Source organism: Diaphorina citri, unplaced genomic scaffold, assembly GCF_000475195.1.
Source record: "Diaphorina citri unplaced genomic scaffold, Diaci psyllid genome assembly version 1.1 scaffold134, whole genome shotgun sequence".
NCBI lineage: Eukaryota > Metazoa > Arthropoda > Insecta > Hemiptera > Psyllidae > Diaphorina > Diaphorina citri.
The window spans coordinates 60,936-77,460 of record NW_007377571.1 but is presented as its reverse complement, the minus strand read 5'-3'; the positions used below and the strand labels follow the sequence as shown (position 1 = coordinate 77,460).

General features: G+C 34.0%; 2 protein-coding genes and 2 long non-coding RNA genes across 4 annotated transcripts; 3 read left to right on the top strand and 1 right to left on the bottom strand.

The window, feature by feature from the left end:
* The first annotated feature begins 1,459 nt into the window (after positions 1-1,459).
* On the top strand, positions 1,460-4,046 carry LOC103525047 (E3 ubiquitin-protein ligase UHRF1-like). The gene has a single exon (XM_008490095.2). It carries the CDS (start codon positions 1,612-1,614, stop codon positions 3,904-3,906), a length of 2,295 nt encoding a protein of 764 aa, XP_008488317.1. The 5' UTR covers positions 1,460-1,611; the 3' UTR covers positions 3,907-4,046.
* A 1,537-nt stretch (positions 4,047-5,583) lies between these two features.
* On the top strand, positions 5,584-8,144 carry LOC103525046 (putative ankyrin repeat protein RF_0381). Its single transcript, XM_008490093.3, has one exon. The coding sequence runs from the start codon at positions 5,642-5,644 to the stop codon at positions 7,574-7,576; it is 1,935 nt and encodes a 644-aa protein (XP_008488315.2). The 5' UTR covers positions 5,584-5,641; the 3' UTR covers positions 7,577-8,144.
* Positions 8,145-10,373: 2,229 nt separating this feature from the next.
* On the top strand, positions 10,374-12,007 carry LOC113465610. Its single transcript, XR_003390264.1, has 3 exons — positions 10,374-10,811; positions 11,464-11,596; positions 11,985-12,007. It is a non-coding gene; the product is annotated as an uncharacterized LOC113465610 (long non-coding RNA).
* Positions 12,008-15,769: 3,762 nt separating this feature from the next.
* LOC113465612 lies at positions 15,770-16,151 on the bottom strand. Its single transcript, XR_003390265.1, has 2 exons — positions 16,072-16,151; positions 15,770-15,982 (listed from the first exon to the last, which is right to left on the bottom strand). It is a non-coding gene; the product is annotated as an uncharacterized LOC113465612 (long non-coding RNA).
* Positions 16,152-16,525: the final 374 nt, after the last annotated feature.

The following is a 16,525-nucleotide window of genomic DNA, read 5'->3' as shown; positions in this document are numbered from 1 at the left end:
ATTTGTCAAAAGATAGATTTTCTTTACAGTCACCACTATTTTCAGTGTTTTTCAACAAATGGAACTTGTGCAGAAGTCACGTCCGTTGAATATTGCTACCAAAGGAACTGGCACAAACAAGCAGTGACCAGTGTTATTATAGGGTTAGGTTACACACAAGGAGTTTTCACAATTAGAGCAGTGTTTAGTGTTATTATAGGGTTAGGTTAAATACAAAAAGGAGCTTTTCTTTTCCACGGACGTGACTTCTGCATAATTCTGCGTGACTTCTGACAGTTTCATTTGTCCATACACGGTGGGTTTTGAGTCAGCTATGTGTGATACATTCCTAGGGTGTATCATGCCCATGATTAATTCACCGGGTATGGAGTTTGATATTCATACGCGACTTGAAAAAGTTCATACTGGATAAATTCATTTTGGCCGCAGCTAGGGGCCCCCAAGGCATTGTCTTTAGAGGCAAGAAAATGGAGATCAAGTAAGGAAACATTGTTTCGTGACGAGACTACACATTTACACACAAATTTTTATACTTATTCGAGCAGGATAAACAAGGTATGAATATATGACATGAATTTCACACGGACATGAATGCGTCACAGAAGATCTTAAGTTCAATTCCCGGGGGGGAAAGGGGAAAAAATAGGGTGCCTTTGTTTTTGGGGTGCATTCCATCAGTGGGCAATTAGGTATTGCATATATTATTACAATTTATTAGTACTAAGAGTTAAGAGTGCTGTGGTACACACAGAATTTGCCTATTTTTACAGTGTCAATCACCACAAACAAACCCAAGATTTAGACCTGACATGTAAACAGTAAAGATATCACGTTCACCTGAAATGATACTTTCCAAGGGAAAATCAAAAAAAAGATTAAAATAACAGTTTCTGACTGATTAAAAGGAGATTTTTCTTGATTTAAAATAGAAAATTGTCAAAATTGATAACTTTCTGGAAAATATTTTTGTTTTCATCCATAAACGCGGAATAAAAAAAATAACAATAGGTACCTATGCGACAAAAATGAATACTCCCCTCCCCTCCAGAAAACAGATTTCCCCTACTATCCCACATTTTTTCCTCTGTGATTGAGCGATTGAATTTTTCATTTTCTTTTATTAAACTGATTTTAATAGATTTCTAGGACATATTTTATGGGAAATTTGAAAGAATGAACTTTCGAGTAAAAAAGTAATAACTTGTATTGTACGTAGCTTTGGCTGTCTCTCTTTAAAAAAATGAAATCCAAATTTCTAGCTGCAGAACTCATTGGAGGGTTTGTGAACGCGGCTTTTTTCAGTCACGTACGCCACCACAGAGATTTTTAGCCTCACTTTTCCAGGTTCTGCTATCCATCGATTGTTTACATCCGGGAATTTAATGTCCTCTGTGCGAGGCGAAGAAGCGCGAAAACCTTTGAAACCATTTGAAAAACATAAAACGGTGTAGTTGGTAGTTGAGTTTGATGTTTGACCATTGACAATTTTTTATTTATTCAAGTACAAGTACATGGTGTAATTTGTGTTTTATATTTGAATTGATTGCTTTTTTCTCAAGTGATTGAAGTTGGGAATTCTCAAAACCTGTGTTAATTTGTTACTGTTTAATCATGTATGTAAAAATCAGATCTCTTGATGGCTCAAAAAATTGTGTCCTTGTTCTTTCTAAAAGAACCCTCATCAGTGATATGAAAACTCAAATAGAGAATACATTGGATGTTCCTGTAGACAAGCAACGTTTATTCTACAAAGGCAAGCAGCTTGAAGATGAGTATATGTTATTTGATTATAATGTGAACCTCAATGATGTCATTCAACTGATGATCAAAGCGGACATTGACAAAAACTATCAAAGTAGTGAAAGTAGTTCCAAGGAAAACATTCAGCCTAATGGACCTGCATGTAAGCCTAACATAAATACTGAGAACGCCTCTTCCAGTGGCAATAACACTGAGCCAGAGGACTTTGTTGACTTGAAACCAGCAGATAGTCAATATTACAAGGTTGGGGATTATGTTGATGCTATCTTAGAAACAGAAGGGGCTTGGTTTGAATCCCAAATCACACATATATTAGTTGACATAAACAAAGAAAAACCTTATGACGAGGATGATTTAATTTTCAAAGTTGTTCATTTGAAGTATAAAGATGATGGTAGTAGCACTATGAAATTTGATGATATAAGACCTTTACCAAAACACCTCATTACAGAGTTTAATGAAAATCTAATTGGGGTCAGAGTGATGGGAAATTATAATGCAGAAGAACCTAGGGAGAGAGGTTATTGGCATGACATGATTATAGAAAAGAAACAAGGAAAAAGACTTACAACAGAATTAATAGCAACTGTATTCATAGGAAAAAAAGGATTAGAGACCAGGTTAGAAAATTGCAAGATAAAGTTTGTAAAAGAGTTATACAAAATTGAATCTCCTAAGCTCTTAGCTGAAAGAACAGCTGAAGATGAAGATCACATGAGTACAGAACCAAAAACTTTGAGACAAATTGTACCTGAGTGTACAACATGTAATGATGTTGAGACAAAACATTGTAAAGATTGTGGTTGTTCTATTTGTGCAGGAAAAACTTCTCCTGATAAATTGATTGTGTGTGAAGAATGTCAACATTATTATCACATTTGGTGCCTTAAACCACCTTTAGAATCTGTTCCTGAAGATGATGAGTGGTTTTGTCCAAGTTGTAAGCGTGACACTTCTGAAGTGATTGCACCTGGTCAGAAACTGAAAGACAGCAAGAAGAAAGCTAGGATGGCTTCAACTAACTCTAAATCAACACGTGATTGGGGTAAAGGTATGGCCTGTGTAGGAAGAACCAAAGTCTGCACCATTGTACCATCAGATCATTTTGGCCCTATACCCGGAATAGAGGTTGGTCAATCCTATCTCTATAGATTTCAGGCTTCTGAGGCTGGTGTACATAGACCCCATGTATCAGGGATTCATGGACGTGAAGATGTTGGAGCTTTCAGCTTAGTGCTCAGTGGAGGTTATGAGGATGATGTTGATGATGGAGATTCATTTCTTTACACAGGTTCAGGAGGAAGAGATCTGTCTGGTAATAAAAGGACAAGTGTTCAAAGTTTTGATCAGACCCTCACACGTATGAACAAAGCTCTGGCTAGAAACTGCAATGCTCCTATTGATGATAAGAGAGGAAATGAAGCTGTTGACTGGAAGAAAGGAAAACCTGTAAGAGTTATGAGAAATTTTCATGGTGCCAAACATTCCAAGTATGCACCCAAAGAAGGTAATCGCTATGATGGTATTTATAAAGTTGTCAAATATTATCCTGTGAAAGGCAGTTCAGATTTTATAGTTTGGAGATTTCACTTGCAGAGAGATGATGAAGCACCTGCTCCTTGGACTGAAGAGGGGAAAAAAAGAATTAAAGATTTGGGCCTTCAGATGATCTATCCAGAAGGTTATGAAGAAGCACAAGCTGCAAAAGAAGCCAGCAAAGCTAACTTGAAAAGAAAAGTTTCTTCTGAAACTCTTGGTGAATCAAAAGTAAAGAAGTCCAAACAAGTATACACCCTACCCTCATCAGTGCTTGAACACATAAATAATGATACTGTGCATTCCAATGTTTGGGATGAGATAAAGGCACTTTGTAAAGAAGGCCAGAAAGAAGTTTTAGAACATATACAAGAAAAGTTCCTTTGTATAATTTGTCAAGAACTTGTTTACAAACCTATCACTTTAGATTGTGTACATACTTTTTGTCATGATTGCTTAAAAAGAGCATTTAAGATTGAGTCTGATGCATGTAATTCTTGTCCCTACTGTAGGAAAGAAATGAACAAATCTTGCTTAGAAACTCACTCAAATGATGCTTTACAAAGTATTCTCTCTACATTGTTTCCAGGATATAGTAGTGCTCGATAGCAATGTGTTCTGACTATGTAATTATTTTTTTCATTAACTTATTGACATCTTTTTAAATTTAGGACTTTAAGTATCAATATCTTATTTATTGCAAATTATTTTATAAGATCCAGTACCAACTTTTTCTGCCTTCCTTTTTGATGTTTTTACTATGAGATTTCATTTCCTACCCCATTACAATTCCTATGAGTTTGTAACAATAAATAAATTATTACTATGTCCTATGGTGTGTCCTTTGTTTTCCACAAGCCATTATTTACATGTCTCTTATTTTATTACTTAAATATAAATACATTCTAAATCTTGAAAGAAATTGTGTATTATTATTTTATTTTTTCTCTCAACTTGTCGGTAGGTACCTAGTTCTGGATTATTATTTTTATTTATTATTATTTTATTTTTCAAGTATTTTGCTTTAATTTTTATTTCCTGAGTATACCTAGTAATGAAAATGCTACCTATAGCCTCTTTGTGCTCAAGCTCAAAAAGTGTTTTGTAGTACTAAGTGCCCAATGTCCATTTGAATGGACAATTTTTTTTTTTTTTTTTTTTTTTTTTTTTTTTTTAATTTTTTTTTTGACAGAGGGTCTGTCGATAAAAAAATACCTAGTCCAACCTTTTATTTTTAGATATTCTTCTTATTTTGATAGATAAATTCTAACTTATCTACTATATCCTCTTCTTTACCCTTCATATTATATTTTGTTATTTTGTTCGATATTTATTTATATTATATGAATCACTGATTGTAAAAAGGGGATTAGTCCAAAAATGTAATTTTTCAGGAGAGACAAAAAACTGTTTTGTATGGAAACTTGTACCTAGACTAAAACAAATCAAATAAATATACATTACATTTTCACCGACTTTTTTTTCTTTTTACCGTACCCATTTAGAGTACAAGTCTGTATGATTATAATTTTAACTAGCTAGTGCCCTAGAAACAATGAGCCATCATTACTACTACCTTAGGAAATCAGAAGGGATAGTTAGTATTGTTTTTGTCATTTTTTTAAAACAGAAAAAATAGGCAATGACTGCAATTTCAAGAAAAATAGGTAGGTATACATGTTCTTTTCTTTATTAGGTATTTTTGAATAATTTTTAGTCAAATCGGTTTCAATAGGTACCTACTACTTTCCCTAGTAATTTTTTAGCCAAAATTAACAAGTTAGGTTTGTCAGACAACTCCCATTTTTACATAAAACGAAGACTTCTAGAATTAAGTAATCTCAGCCAATAACCCTCTTGTTTATATATTCAGGAGCATGCAAAGTCCATTGGTATCCATTCGAGCTAGCTTGCTGTGTAGAAATAACTACTTTAAGTAACCAAAATACAAGGATCTCTAGGTTCACAGTCACTTATTCATGGTGTTTCCAAAGTGCTGCAACAAGGGATACCTAACTTTTGGGTGGCTTTCAACAGGGAGAGAAAGGAAGGATTTCTGGACATGGACCAAGAGTAAAAATAAATATTAAATCAGTCTTAGAAGTACACTCTTGAAATTTGTTGCAAGGGTTTAAAGGCACCCTGTATAAGAAGGTACTAGATATTAAGCTTCTAATGATTAATTAGGTACCTCTACCAACTCCCTATTTTCGTATTTTCCATTTTAGTTGAGCAGTAATTACTATGTATATTAACATACTATTTCATTATTTTATTTTCAGGTTGCACTTAAAATTTGTAGACCTGTTTGTTAATTTCAATTTCTGAAAAACACATCAACAAAATGGAGAAGAGAGTAATCCTTGTCCCTAGACGTAGGTGTTATAAACGGATTGAAAGTCTGATGGATGCCATAGTATCAAATGATGTGGAGCTACTTAGAGGTATTCTGGAAAGTGGATTCAATGTGAATTTCAAATATGACTTACACACTCCCCTGACACTAGCAATTGAACTTGAAAACCTGGAGATTGTCAATCTTCTCATTCAGCATGGAGCTAATGTAAATTATAGGAATAGTGACAACCTGTCTCCTCTGTATATAACATGCTTTGCTAGCTATGACATTGCTGACATAGCCAAGGTCCTGATAAAACATGGAGCTGATTTGAATTTCAGAGACAAGTGTGGCTATACTCCCTTACATATGTCAGTCATTCGAAAACATGTGGTCATGTTTGATGAGCTAGTCCATAACTCATACACTGATCTCAATGCACAATCAACCAATGGAGTGACTGCAATAGCTTTAGCCACACAACGAGGCTATTATGAAATGGTATTAAAGCTTATGAAACAAGGAGGCAACCCAAACATTTGTGATATGAAAGGCACTACCCCCTTGTATATATCCTGCATTACAATGTGTAGCTATAAACAGATGATTATGGATCTGAAACAAAGTGATGAGACAAGCCCCAAATTGAGTGAACTCATTACTACATCAGAAGAAATTCTTAAAGGAGAACAGAAAACTCTTGCTGGAAAATTCAAAATCATGAAAGAACTTGTTGTGAAGTGTGGAATCAATAATAAGCCAGAGGATAAGTTCATGCCACTCCATGTTTGTATTCTAGGAGTTCTGCCTAATGATAGTAACTACTTTAGATTTCTCTATGAGAATATTACAGGGAATAACTTCACTCAGCCTCTTGAAAGCTATGAGTATGCATCTGGTAACGAACTGTGGTATTTGAATGAGAAAGTTAGGTTTTTACTGGAGCATGGTGCTAAGCCTAATGTAACAGTGTTAGGAGTGTCAACATTTCATTATGCTGCCTATTTTGGTTATACAAAAGTTATGGAATTACTGATTCAACATACCACAACTGAAGAATTTGGTGTCAACTATGCCATACCTCACAATGGAGCTACACCTCTTCATATTGCTTGTGCTAAGGGACATCATCAGATAGCAGAAATGCTCATTAATGCAAAGGCTAACATCAATGCAAAAATGAAAACCAATGAAACCCCACTATACTTTGCTGCCAAGAGAAATCACCCTGGTCTAGTTAAAGTCTTGCTTGACAAAGGAGCATTTATTGATTTGAAAATACATAATGTGAACCCCTTAACTGTTGCTAAGCAAAATGGCTATACAGAAACAGTAAAAGTATTAAACAAAGCAGAATGTTTTATAAAGGCTGTTAAGCGAAACCAAGTATCCCTGGTCAAGAAATACTTATTACTTGGGGCTCCAATCAATGTACGAAGTGAAAAGGCAAAGTCAGCTATTCACTATGCTGCTTCAAGAGATTATGGTTCTATGCTAAGTCTCTTGATAAACAATGGAGCTGAGGTAAACTTTGTAGATGAGTTAGACTATACACCCCTTCACTATTCTGCTAAACTTAATTCTTGTGATAATCTTAAAATATTGCTGAGCAATGGTGCTATCTATAATAAGAAAAGCTCTGTCACTGACAAAATGCCCTATGACTTGGCTACTAATGACAATAGACAATTTTTAGAACTAATTGATAGAATGTTCTTCAAAACAGAAAGAGGTGTCAAAGATGTTCTGGAGCTGTTGTTCTTGTTGAAGAGTAAGAACAATAGGGATGATCTCAACGCCATTCTGAATGCTGTTAATACAAATGAAGACACATTGCATCGAGTTGCTAGTAGTTATGGATACCATGAAATCTCGGCTGAACTCAATAGGCTGAAAATGCATGTATCCTCGAAATTCGATGACAATTCCACATGTGAATAGATATAGACTTCTAGAATTAATCTCAGCCAATAACCCTCTTGTTTATATATTCAGGAGCATGCAAAGTCCATTGGTATCCATTCGAGCTAGCTTGCTGTGTAGAAAGTCCCAGGTTCAATTTTCAGATTAGAAATTTGTTGTCAAAATGACATTTTAACGAGTTTGATTCTAGTGCTCTTGTCTTGTGTTGGAGCTAGAAACTAAATGAACCTCTTTTAGGTCCATCTAATGTCATGCTATGACACATGCGTTTATAGTTCTTATGAATGATAATTATTTAATTACCACTCTTGGCAGAATTTCGTAACTCCAGAAAAACTCGTTTATATTTGACACACATCCTCTATTGCTGGGTGAGAATGTACTATACATTCTATATGTTCATCAGGTTTCCTAAACAATATTAATAAGCTCGATTTTGATAACAAATTGCTTCAAAAGAACTGACTTCAAAACCAAAAATCTACATGTAGATACAAGACTCCTTTTTATTTATCAACAATACCCAAACCAACCTATGTCCTATGTGACCTAGGCTGGCAAATATTTTTTTCTTCCCTTTTGGAAACTATATAAATAAAATTCTAGATTTGTACATTCTATTTGTTCATCAGGTTTCCTAAACAATATTAATAAGCTCGATTTTGATAACAAATTGCTTCAAAAGTACTGACTTCAAAACCAAAAATCTACATGTAGATACAAAACTCCTTTTTATTTATCAACAATACCCAAACCAACCTATGTCCTATGTGACCTAGGCTGGCAAATATTTTTTTCTTCCCTTTTGGAAAAAATGATATACGTAGTTGGTTCCTAAAGTTTCCGGCCCGACCTAGATGGAAAAGGAAACTGCAAAATCTGACATAGCTATTTTTAACAAAGTCTTCCCTGACATCAATATACTTATTGGATCGCCTATCATCCTATGTACCAAACCGATACCCCTCAGAAGGTGGGCTGAGTCCCTGTCCTCCACATATCAAAAAACGATGTTTTGATGTCATTATTATTGGAAAATTTCCTGCCACGGAGCTCAGATTTGAATCCCTAGAGCAGATATTAACTGCTAGGGGTCTAGTCTGTACTATAGGGTGATGGTTGGAGTATATCTGTGAAACAATAGTCCAGCATGGCAGCCTTTGTAACGGCAGCGGTATGAACCGGAGTGCTGTCATGGAGAAGACGGACATTTGGGTCAGCTATCCGCGCCTGTTCTCGGTTTCACACGTTTCACCAACCTTCTTTGTTAAGCTTATACAAACCAAATGAACTACAACAGGTTTTTAGCTTAACAGGTCTTCTAGGCGCAAAAAATATTGGTGAAATCCACTGCTAATTTATTTTATTATTCTGCTTTGGGAATCGAACCAGTGCGGTGGGTGATAAAGGTAACTCGATTTGAAAATGAGTACACAGTTACCTAGCGACGATCGCAATATTTTTAATCGCAGAGGGAAATCACGCTGCTTTTCCCATGCTTTTCCGATGCGATTTAAGAAAATCAATTTCGGGTGCACTCATCAAAATCGCATCAGCTAGGCTGGCATAAAATCTGAGAAGTATTAAGACATGATATTATAATTTATAATACATTACATATACCACCACAGCGGATGAATAATCTTTTAATGAACTGATATTCTTGGTAGGTAGAAAGAGGTGCGTGACATTTTCGTGCATATTGCTGATGTCACGCACCTCTGCATGAGGGAATAAATGCGGGGAATTTTAAAAGCAAGTGGGACTTTTTTCTGAGTATCTCAAATGGCAACACTTTGGCTGGGATTTTTCCCCTTCAAAAAAAAAAAAGTTTTGGGGTGGGTTTCACACGTTTCACCAACCTTCTTTGTTAAGCCTATACAAACCAAATAATGAACTACAACAGGTTGTTAGCTTAACAGACAGGCCTTCTAGGCGCAAAAAATATTGGTGAAATCCACTGCTAATTATTTTATTATTCTGCTACGGGAATCGAACCAGTGCGGTGGGTGATAAAGGTAACTCGATTTGAAAATGAGTACGCAGTTACCTAAGCGACGATCGCAATATTTTTAATCGTAGAGGGAAATCACGCTGCTTTTCCGATGCGATTAAAATCAATTTCGGGTGCACTCATCAAAATCGCATCAGCTAGGCTGGCATAAAATCTGAGAAGTATTAAGACATGATATTATAATTTATAATACATACCACCACAGCGGATAAATAATCTTTTAATGAACTGATATTCTTGGTAGGTAGAAAGAGGTGCGTGACATTTTCGTGTCACGATGTCACGCACCTCTGCATGAGGGAATAAATGCGGGGAATTTTAAAAGCAAGTGGGACTTTTTTCTGAGTATCTCAAATGGCAACACTGTTCATGACTCGTGAGGTATAGGTAAATAAATAGGTAACTACAGTGATAAATTGATAAAATAGATTTTTTTTTAGTCCATTTGAATATCTTTTTACTTTTTCCTTTTCTTTTTCTTAAGTTTTATTTCAATCAGGAAGCAGAGGAACTTTGATTTTCCACTTTGGAAGAGAAAGAACTTTTTAATCCGTAACTTGTTTCAAGATTTCAATTTTCGTCTGTAATAAAATTCCCTATCGAGTATGTTTTGAAATCTGTACAAGTACCTAGGTACAAGTTTTCTCTCAAATTTTCTATAGACAGTCATCAATGTTGAATTTTGTTCCTAGATATTTTACTATTATAATTTACGCCTTTTTATCTGATTTTAAACTTTGCAAATTTAATAAATAGGTAACTACAGTGATAAATTGATAAAATAGATTTTTTTTTAGTCCATTTGAATATCTTTTTACTTTTTCCTTTTCTTTTTCTTAAGTTTTATTTCAATCAGGAAGCAGAGGAACTTTGATTTTCCACTTTGGAAGAGAAAGAACTTTTTAATCCGTAACTTGTTTCAAGATTTCAATTTTCGTCTGTAATAAAATTCCCTATCGAGTATGTTTTGAAATCTGTACAAGTACCTAGGTACAAGTTTTCTCTCAAATTTTCTATAGACAGTCATCAATGTTGAATTTTGTTCCTAGATATTTTACTATTATAATTTACGCCTTTTTATCTGATTTTAAACTTTGCAAATTTTGTTCAATTTAAACCAAACCAAAGTGCTTGTTAACATGAATAAGTGGTTTTATGAGTCAATTTATATTACATTTGAATGAATGTAGTCCAAAAGAATTTATCACATTTCAAATCATCTGTATTGTACATGTACAGGTAATTTAATTTCTCAAGCTATGATTTTTGTAATATCTATCTATCCTTCCTATTCAATATCTACCTATCTGTCAATAATTTTGATCCTCTTTTTTATATTCTTGTAGATAAGCACTCACCTATTAAAAAATTGATTTATTTATACAATCAATAAAAAGGGAGTGCTTCAAAATCAAAGATACATGAGATATTCTGTGGGTGTATTCTAAGGTGTTTTATCATTGTTTTAAGTACCTACCATTATAAAAGAAAACCCTTGGAAAATGTGCCATATTCATCATGTAGTTTAGTAATATGGTAAATCTTTTGTGAAAAATGTAAAGTTGATTTGTACACCCTAGTTCACAAAGGGTACAAGTGAATTTTTTGTGAAATCGAGTTATGTGTTAAAAAAGGGGTAATGAAAGGTTTATAAACACAAAGCACAAACAATACTTTGTAAAAATGGTACCTAGGTATACCTAGCTATCATTTTTATTTACCCATTTTAACACATAACTTGATTAACCCATTTTAACACAACTCAATTTTGCAAAAAACGTCACTTGTACCCTTTGTGAACTAGGGTGTACATTTCAGGATTGTAGTTTTAAGACCCTTCGAGGGTTCCATTCACATACCCTAATATTTTAAATTTATATCTCTATTCCAGATTTATATGATTTGCTCTGAGATCTTTCCAGTCCCAAGTACCTGCTGAATACTGCCATGGACAATAACCTATCCAAGTTATTCAACATCATTTCCTGATTATTCAAGTTCAGTGGTTGCTTGCAAGCAGAAAGGTAGGCAACTACTTTAAGTATCCAAAATACAAGGATCTCTAGGTTCACAGTCACTTATTCATGATGTTTCCAAAGTGCTGCAACAAACTTCAAGAGTTTTTTTTTTTTTTTTTTGGGGATATCTAACTTTTGGATGGCTTTCAACAGGGAGAGAAAGGAAGCATTTCTGGACATGGATCAATAAGTAGTAAAAATAAATATTAAATCAGTCTTGGAAATACACTCTTGAAATTTGTTGCAAGAGTTTGAAAGCACCCTGTATAAGAAGGTACTAGATATTAAGCTTCTAATGATTAATTAGGTACCTCTACCAACTCCCTATTTTCTATTTTAGTTGAGTAGTAATTACTATGTATATTAACATACTATTTCATTGTTTTATTTTCAGGTTGCACTTAAAATTTGTAGACCTGTTTGTTAATTTCAATTCCTGAAAAACACATCAACAAAATGGAGAAGAGAGTAATCCTTGTCCCTAGACGTAGGTGTTATAAACGGATTGAAAGTCTGATGGATGCTCACAGTGAATGACGATAGAATCTAGTCAAAGCCTTTTTATTTAGCAATTTTACGATTGAAAAAAAAAAGATATTTTTAATACTAGGTACCGCATGTGGTCGTATTTTCAGCTTTATTTTTTACTTTTTATTAATGAAGTTTTTTTTTGTATTAGCCCTCGTAAGGAAATATGTAAAACGAAAGGCATATAGGTAGAAAATATTGGATAAAATAAAGGAAGAAAAGATTGTGGCACCTAGGTATAATATAAACCTTGTATCTCTAGCGTTAATCCCTGAGACATATAACTTTCATTAATTCTATATTTTACATACATGCACATATTTCTATTTTGAACTAGTCTATATTGTTTAAAAATTTATTTTGAGTCTTGAATTATTCGTGGTGAAGCTTAGACAGCCTCTTCACATTTTTTGTGGGTATTACTTACAGCATTACTATGTCTTTCCTTTGCAAATAATTCTCTTTTTTCAATTAATATTTTTTCACACTGGTAATGATGCCACTGGTCGCACTCATTCAAAGTTGTACTCTCGAGGCCGAGTGCCCTCCCAAATTCCAAGCACATGGCCGAAAAAACTTGCGACTCCAAGCTCCGTCGGGAATCGATCCTGGAATCTCGGATGTGCAAACCGAGTGTGATACCCACTAGGTCTCGGAGATTGCATAGGTTAATATTTCCGGAAGAATATCTAAAGAAAGGGCAGCTATAGAGACAGTTAATAAAGTTAGTAAACACCTACCGACCATTTTTCAAACCATTAAATTTACTTACAAATTTGTGTTGATTGTCCAATAAATATTTTGCCTATTAAATTTGGAAAAAATAAATAAGTTCCAAGGCGTTTTTATGTATTTATTTTAGAGCTTTGTCGTCACCTTTGTATTTATTGTCCATCTATGAAGTAGAAAGAAGCCTACTGGAAAATTAAATAATTATGTAATTTATATCCTATATTAATTGATACATTTTGAATAGTACAGGGTGAGGCGCGGCAATTTCCTTTTTTGAAACGTCCAGTGTGCAGCCACACTTGTAATTAGACAAGTTATGACAAGTTCAGCAGATTCAAAAAAAGATGGAAATTTATGTTTCGATTTAGTTCAGTCCTTAAAATTGTTTTATCAAAGCAGCAGAAAGCATTTTATGTAGAAAGTTATTTTTCAAATGAGTCTAATAGTAACAATGTAGCGCGCGTTTTGTCTTCGTTATGGTGTCCTTCTCAGGGTTTGATGGGGCTACCTGAAGGCTGAAGTTTACAAAAATCGTCCGAGGACCGTTGAAGAATTGAAGCACAATATCCGACGAGAAATAGGCCGTCTACCTTTTGCAATGTTGGAGAAAGTAGAGAGAAACTTCAGAAATCACCTCCATCAGTGTATCGAGAATGGCGGTCGTCATTTGAATGGAGTACCGTTCGAAACCGTCAAAATTATTTTATCAAAGCAGCAGAAAGCATTTTATGTAGAAAGTTATTTTTCAAATGAGTCTAATAGTAACAATGCAGCGCGCGTTTTGTCTTCGTTATGGTGTCCTTCTCAGGGTTTTATGGGGCTACCTGAAGGCTTAAGTTTACAAAGATCGTCCGAGGACCGTTGAAGAATTGAAGCACAATATCCGACGAGAAATAGGCCGTCTACCTTTTGCAATGCTGGAGAAAGTAGAGAGAAACTTCAGAAATCACCTCCTTCAGTGTAACGAGAATGGCGGTCGTCATTTGAATGGAGTACCGTTCGAAACAACATAAAGTCAAATTTCCAACATTTTTTGATGCTAATCCATCAACAGAAGTGAAGAAGTATCACAGTTTTTTTTTTTTTTTTTTTTTTTTTTTTTTTTTAATATACATTCTCAAGGACTTTTTTGCGGTCATTTTCCATTGAAATTTTTAAAAATCGGCTTAGGAATAAGGCCCCTGGGGGGCCATTATAAAAAGTGGACTAATTCCCCTTTTACACTCAATTACATTTTCACCGACTTTTTTTTTTCTTTTTACCGTACCCATTTAGAGTACAAGTCTGTATGATTATAATTTTAACTAGCTAGTGCCCTAGAAACAATGAACCATCATTACTACTACCTTAGGAAATCAGAAGGGATAGTCAGTATTTTTTTTTTTTTTTTTTTTTTTTTTTTTTTTTTTTTAAAAAAAAAAAAGTTTTTTTTTTTTTTTTTTTTTTTTTTTTCATTTTTTTTAAACAGAAAAATAGGCAATGACTGCAATTTCAAGAAAAATAGGTAGGTATACATGTTTTTTTTCTTTATAAGGTATTTTTGAATAATTTTTAGTCAAATCGGTTTCAATAGGTACCTACTTTCCCTAGTAATTTTTTAGCCAAAATTAACAAGTTAGGTTTGTCAGACAACTCCCATTTTTTACATAAAACGAACTGTCTACCCATCAGGAATCTAAAACTGTAAAAAAGTCAAATTCGAAAATATGTGACTACTCCCCTTTTTACACTCAGCGATTCATATTATCAATTTATTATTTCTTTGTTCCGATTGTATCTTAACAAATTTACTTTTTTTTTAACAATCTCTCTCTCTCTCTCTCTCTAGGTATTGTAACATTTCTAAATAAAATCTATATATATTTATGTTTAAACTCGATTACATTTGTTGTTCATTATTTTTATGGTTTGATTAGTTCAGAACTAACATATTTTTTAGTACTGCTTGTTGCATCGAATTTCTAAATAACAGGCGTTGCTTTAGACTCGGAGATTCGTCTTTTTGGGCACTGAAAAATGCCTGAGGTTAGAATGAGAACAATGTTTATAAGAAAAAAAGGATAATTTCTTATTTATTTATTAGCTAACAGTTTATTTCTCTCGTTGCACAGAGGACAAGAATAGAAATATTAATAATTGATAATTTGAATACAATGCACTTTCAATGCATTGGGAAATAAGTAGAATTTAAGTTATTTGTTTTATTAATACCATAGTTTCGAAACCGCTTCGGAATATAAGCTGAAAGCCCAAATTTTACGGTCTATTTCAGCGAAGTAGAGATTTTGACACTAAATTTTGGGGTTTAAGCCCCTTATGTTCCGAAACTATGCCCACTTGAGATTTTTATGTTTTGATTATTTCAGAACCAACATTTTTTTTAGTACTGCTTGTTGCATCGAATTTCTAACTAACAGGCGTTGCTTTAGACTCGGAGATTCGTCTTTTTGAGCACTGAAAAATGCCCGAGGTAAGAATGAGAACAATGTTTATAAGAAAAAAAGGATAATTTCTTATTTATTTATTAGCTAACATTTTATTTCTCTCGTTGCACAGAGGACAAGAACAGAAATATTAATAATTGATAATTTGAATACAATGCACTTTCAATGCATTGGGAAATAAGTAGAATTTAAGTTATTTGTTTTATTAATACTCAAATATAGCCCAAGCACATTACAAATATCTGAAAAAGAGTAGAGCTAAGTATAAATTTAATTCAAGGACAAAAGTGATGACAAAATCATGAGTACTTGTTTCTGTATGTTCAAACTGATTGAAAATAATTTTTGAATATGAATCATGAACATCAAAGTTCACTGTCAGGTTAGATTTAAAAAAATATTTGGGAGGTACACAAATTCTAATTGAAAAATCATTAAATTACTAAAAGTTTCTAAATTAATTAAACAAAAATAATGGGATATGAAAAAATAAATATACGTTTTGAAAGAAAAAAAGAAAACAACAGGAAATGGTAGTAGAGGTACTTGAAATTATTATAGCTAAAATGAAAATTTGCATGTAGACAATACTCTGACTATGCGGTCATTGTCAATAACAGAACTATGCTTGACACTTCAAGTATGGATACACCCCCACAGAACACTTGAGAAGCAACGTTGTTATTACCTGGTTATGAAACATGTTGCTTCTGGGTTACACTCACCCTCGTGATAAAATACTTTGACTAAGTGGGGAATAGTATGCTAGGTTATTACCTGGTTATGAAACATGTTGCTTCTGGGTTACACTCACCCTCGTGATAAAATACTTTGACTAAGTGGGGAATAGTATGCTAATGATATACGTAGTTGGTTCCAAAAGTTTCCGGCCCGACCTAGATGGAAAAGGAAACTGCAAAATCTGACAGAGATATTTTTAACAAAGTCTTCCCTGACATCAATATACTTATTGGATCGCTTATCATCCTATGTACCAAACCAATACCCCTCAGAAGGTGGGCTGAGTCCCTGTCCTCGACATATCAAAAAACGATGTTTTGATGTCATTATTATTGGAAAATTTCCTGCCACGGAGCTCAGATTTGAATCCCTAGAGCAGATATTAACTGCTAGGGGTCTAGTCTGTACTATAGGGTGATGGTTGAAGTATATCTGTGAAACCATAGTCCATTATGGCAGCCTTTGTAACGGCAGCGGTATGAACCGGAGT

Coding starts and splice junctions, on each gene's coding strand:
- LOC103525047 (XM_008490095.2), top strand. CDS start 1,612: ATGTATGTAAAAATCAGATCTCTTGATGGCTCAAAAAATTGTGTCCTT.
- LOC103525046 (XM_008490093.3), top strand. CDS start 5,642: ATGGAGAAGAGAGTAATCCTTGTCCCTAGACGTAGGTGTTATAAACGG.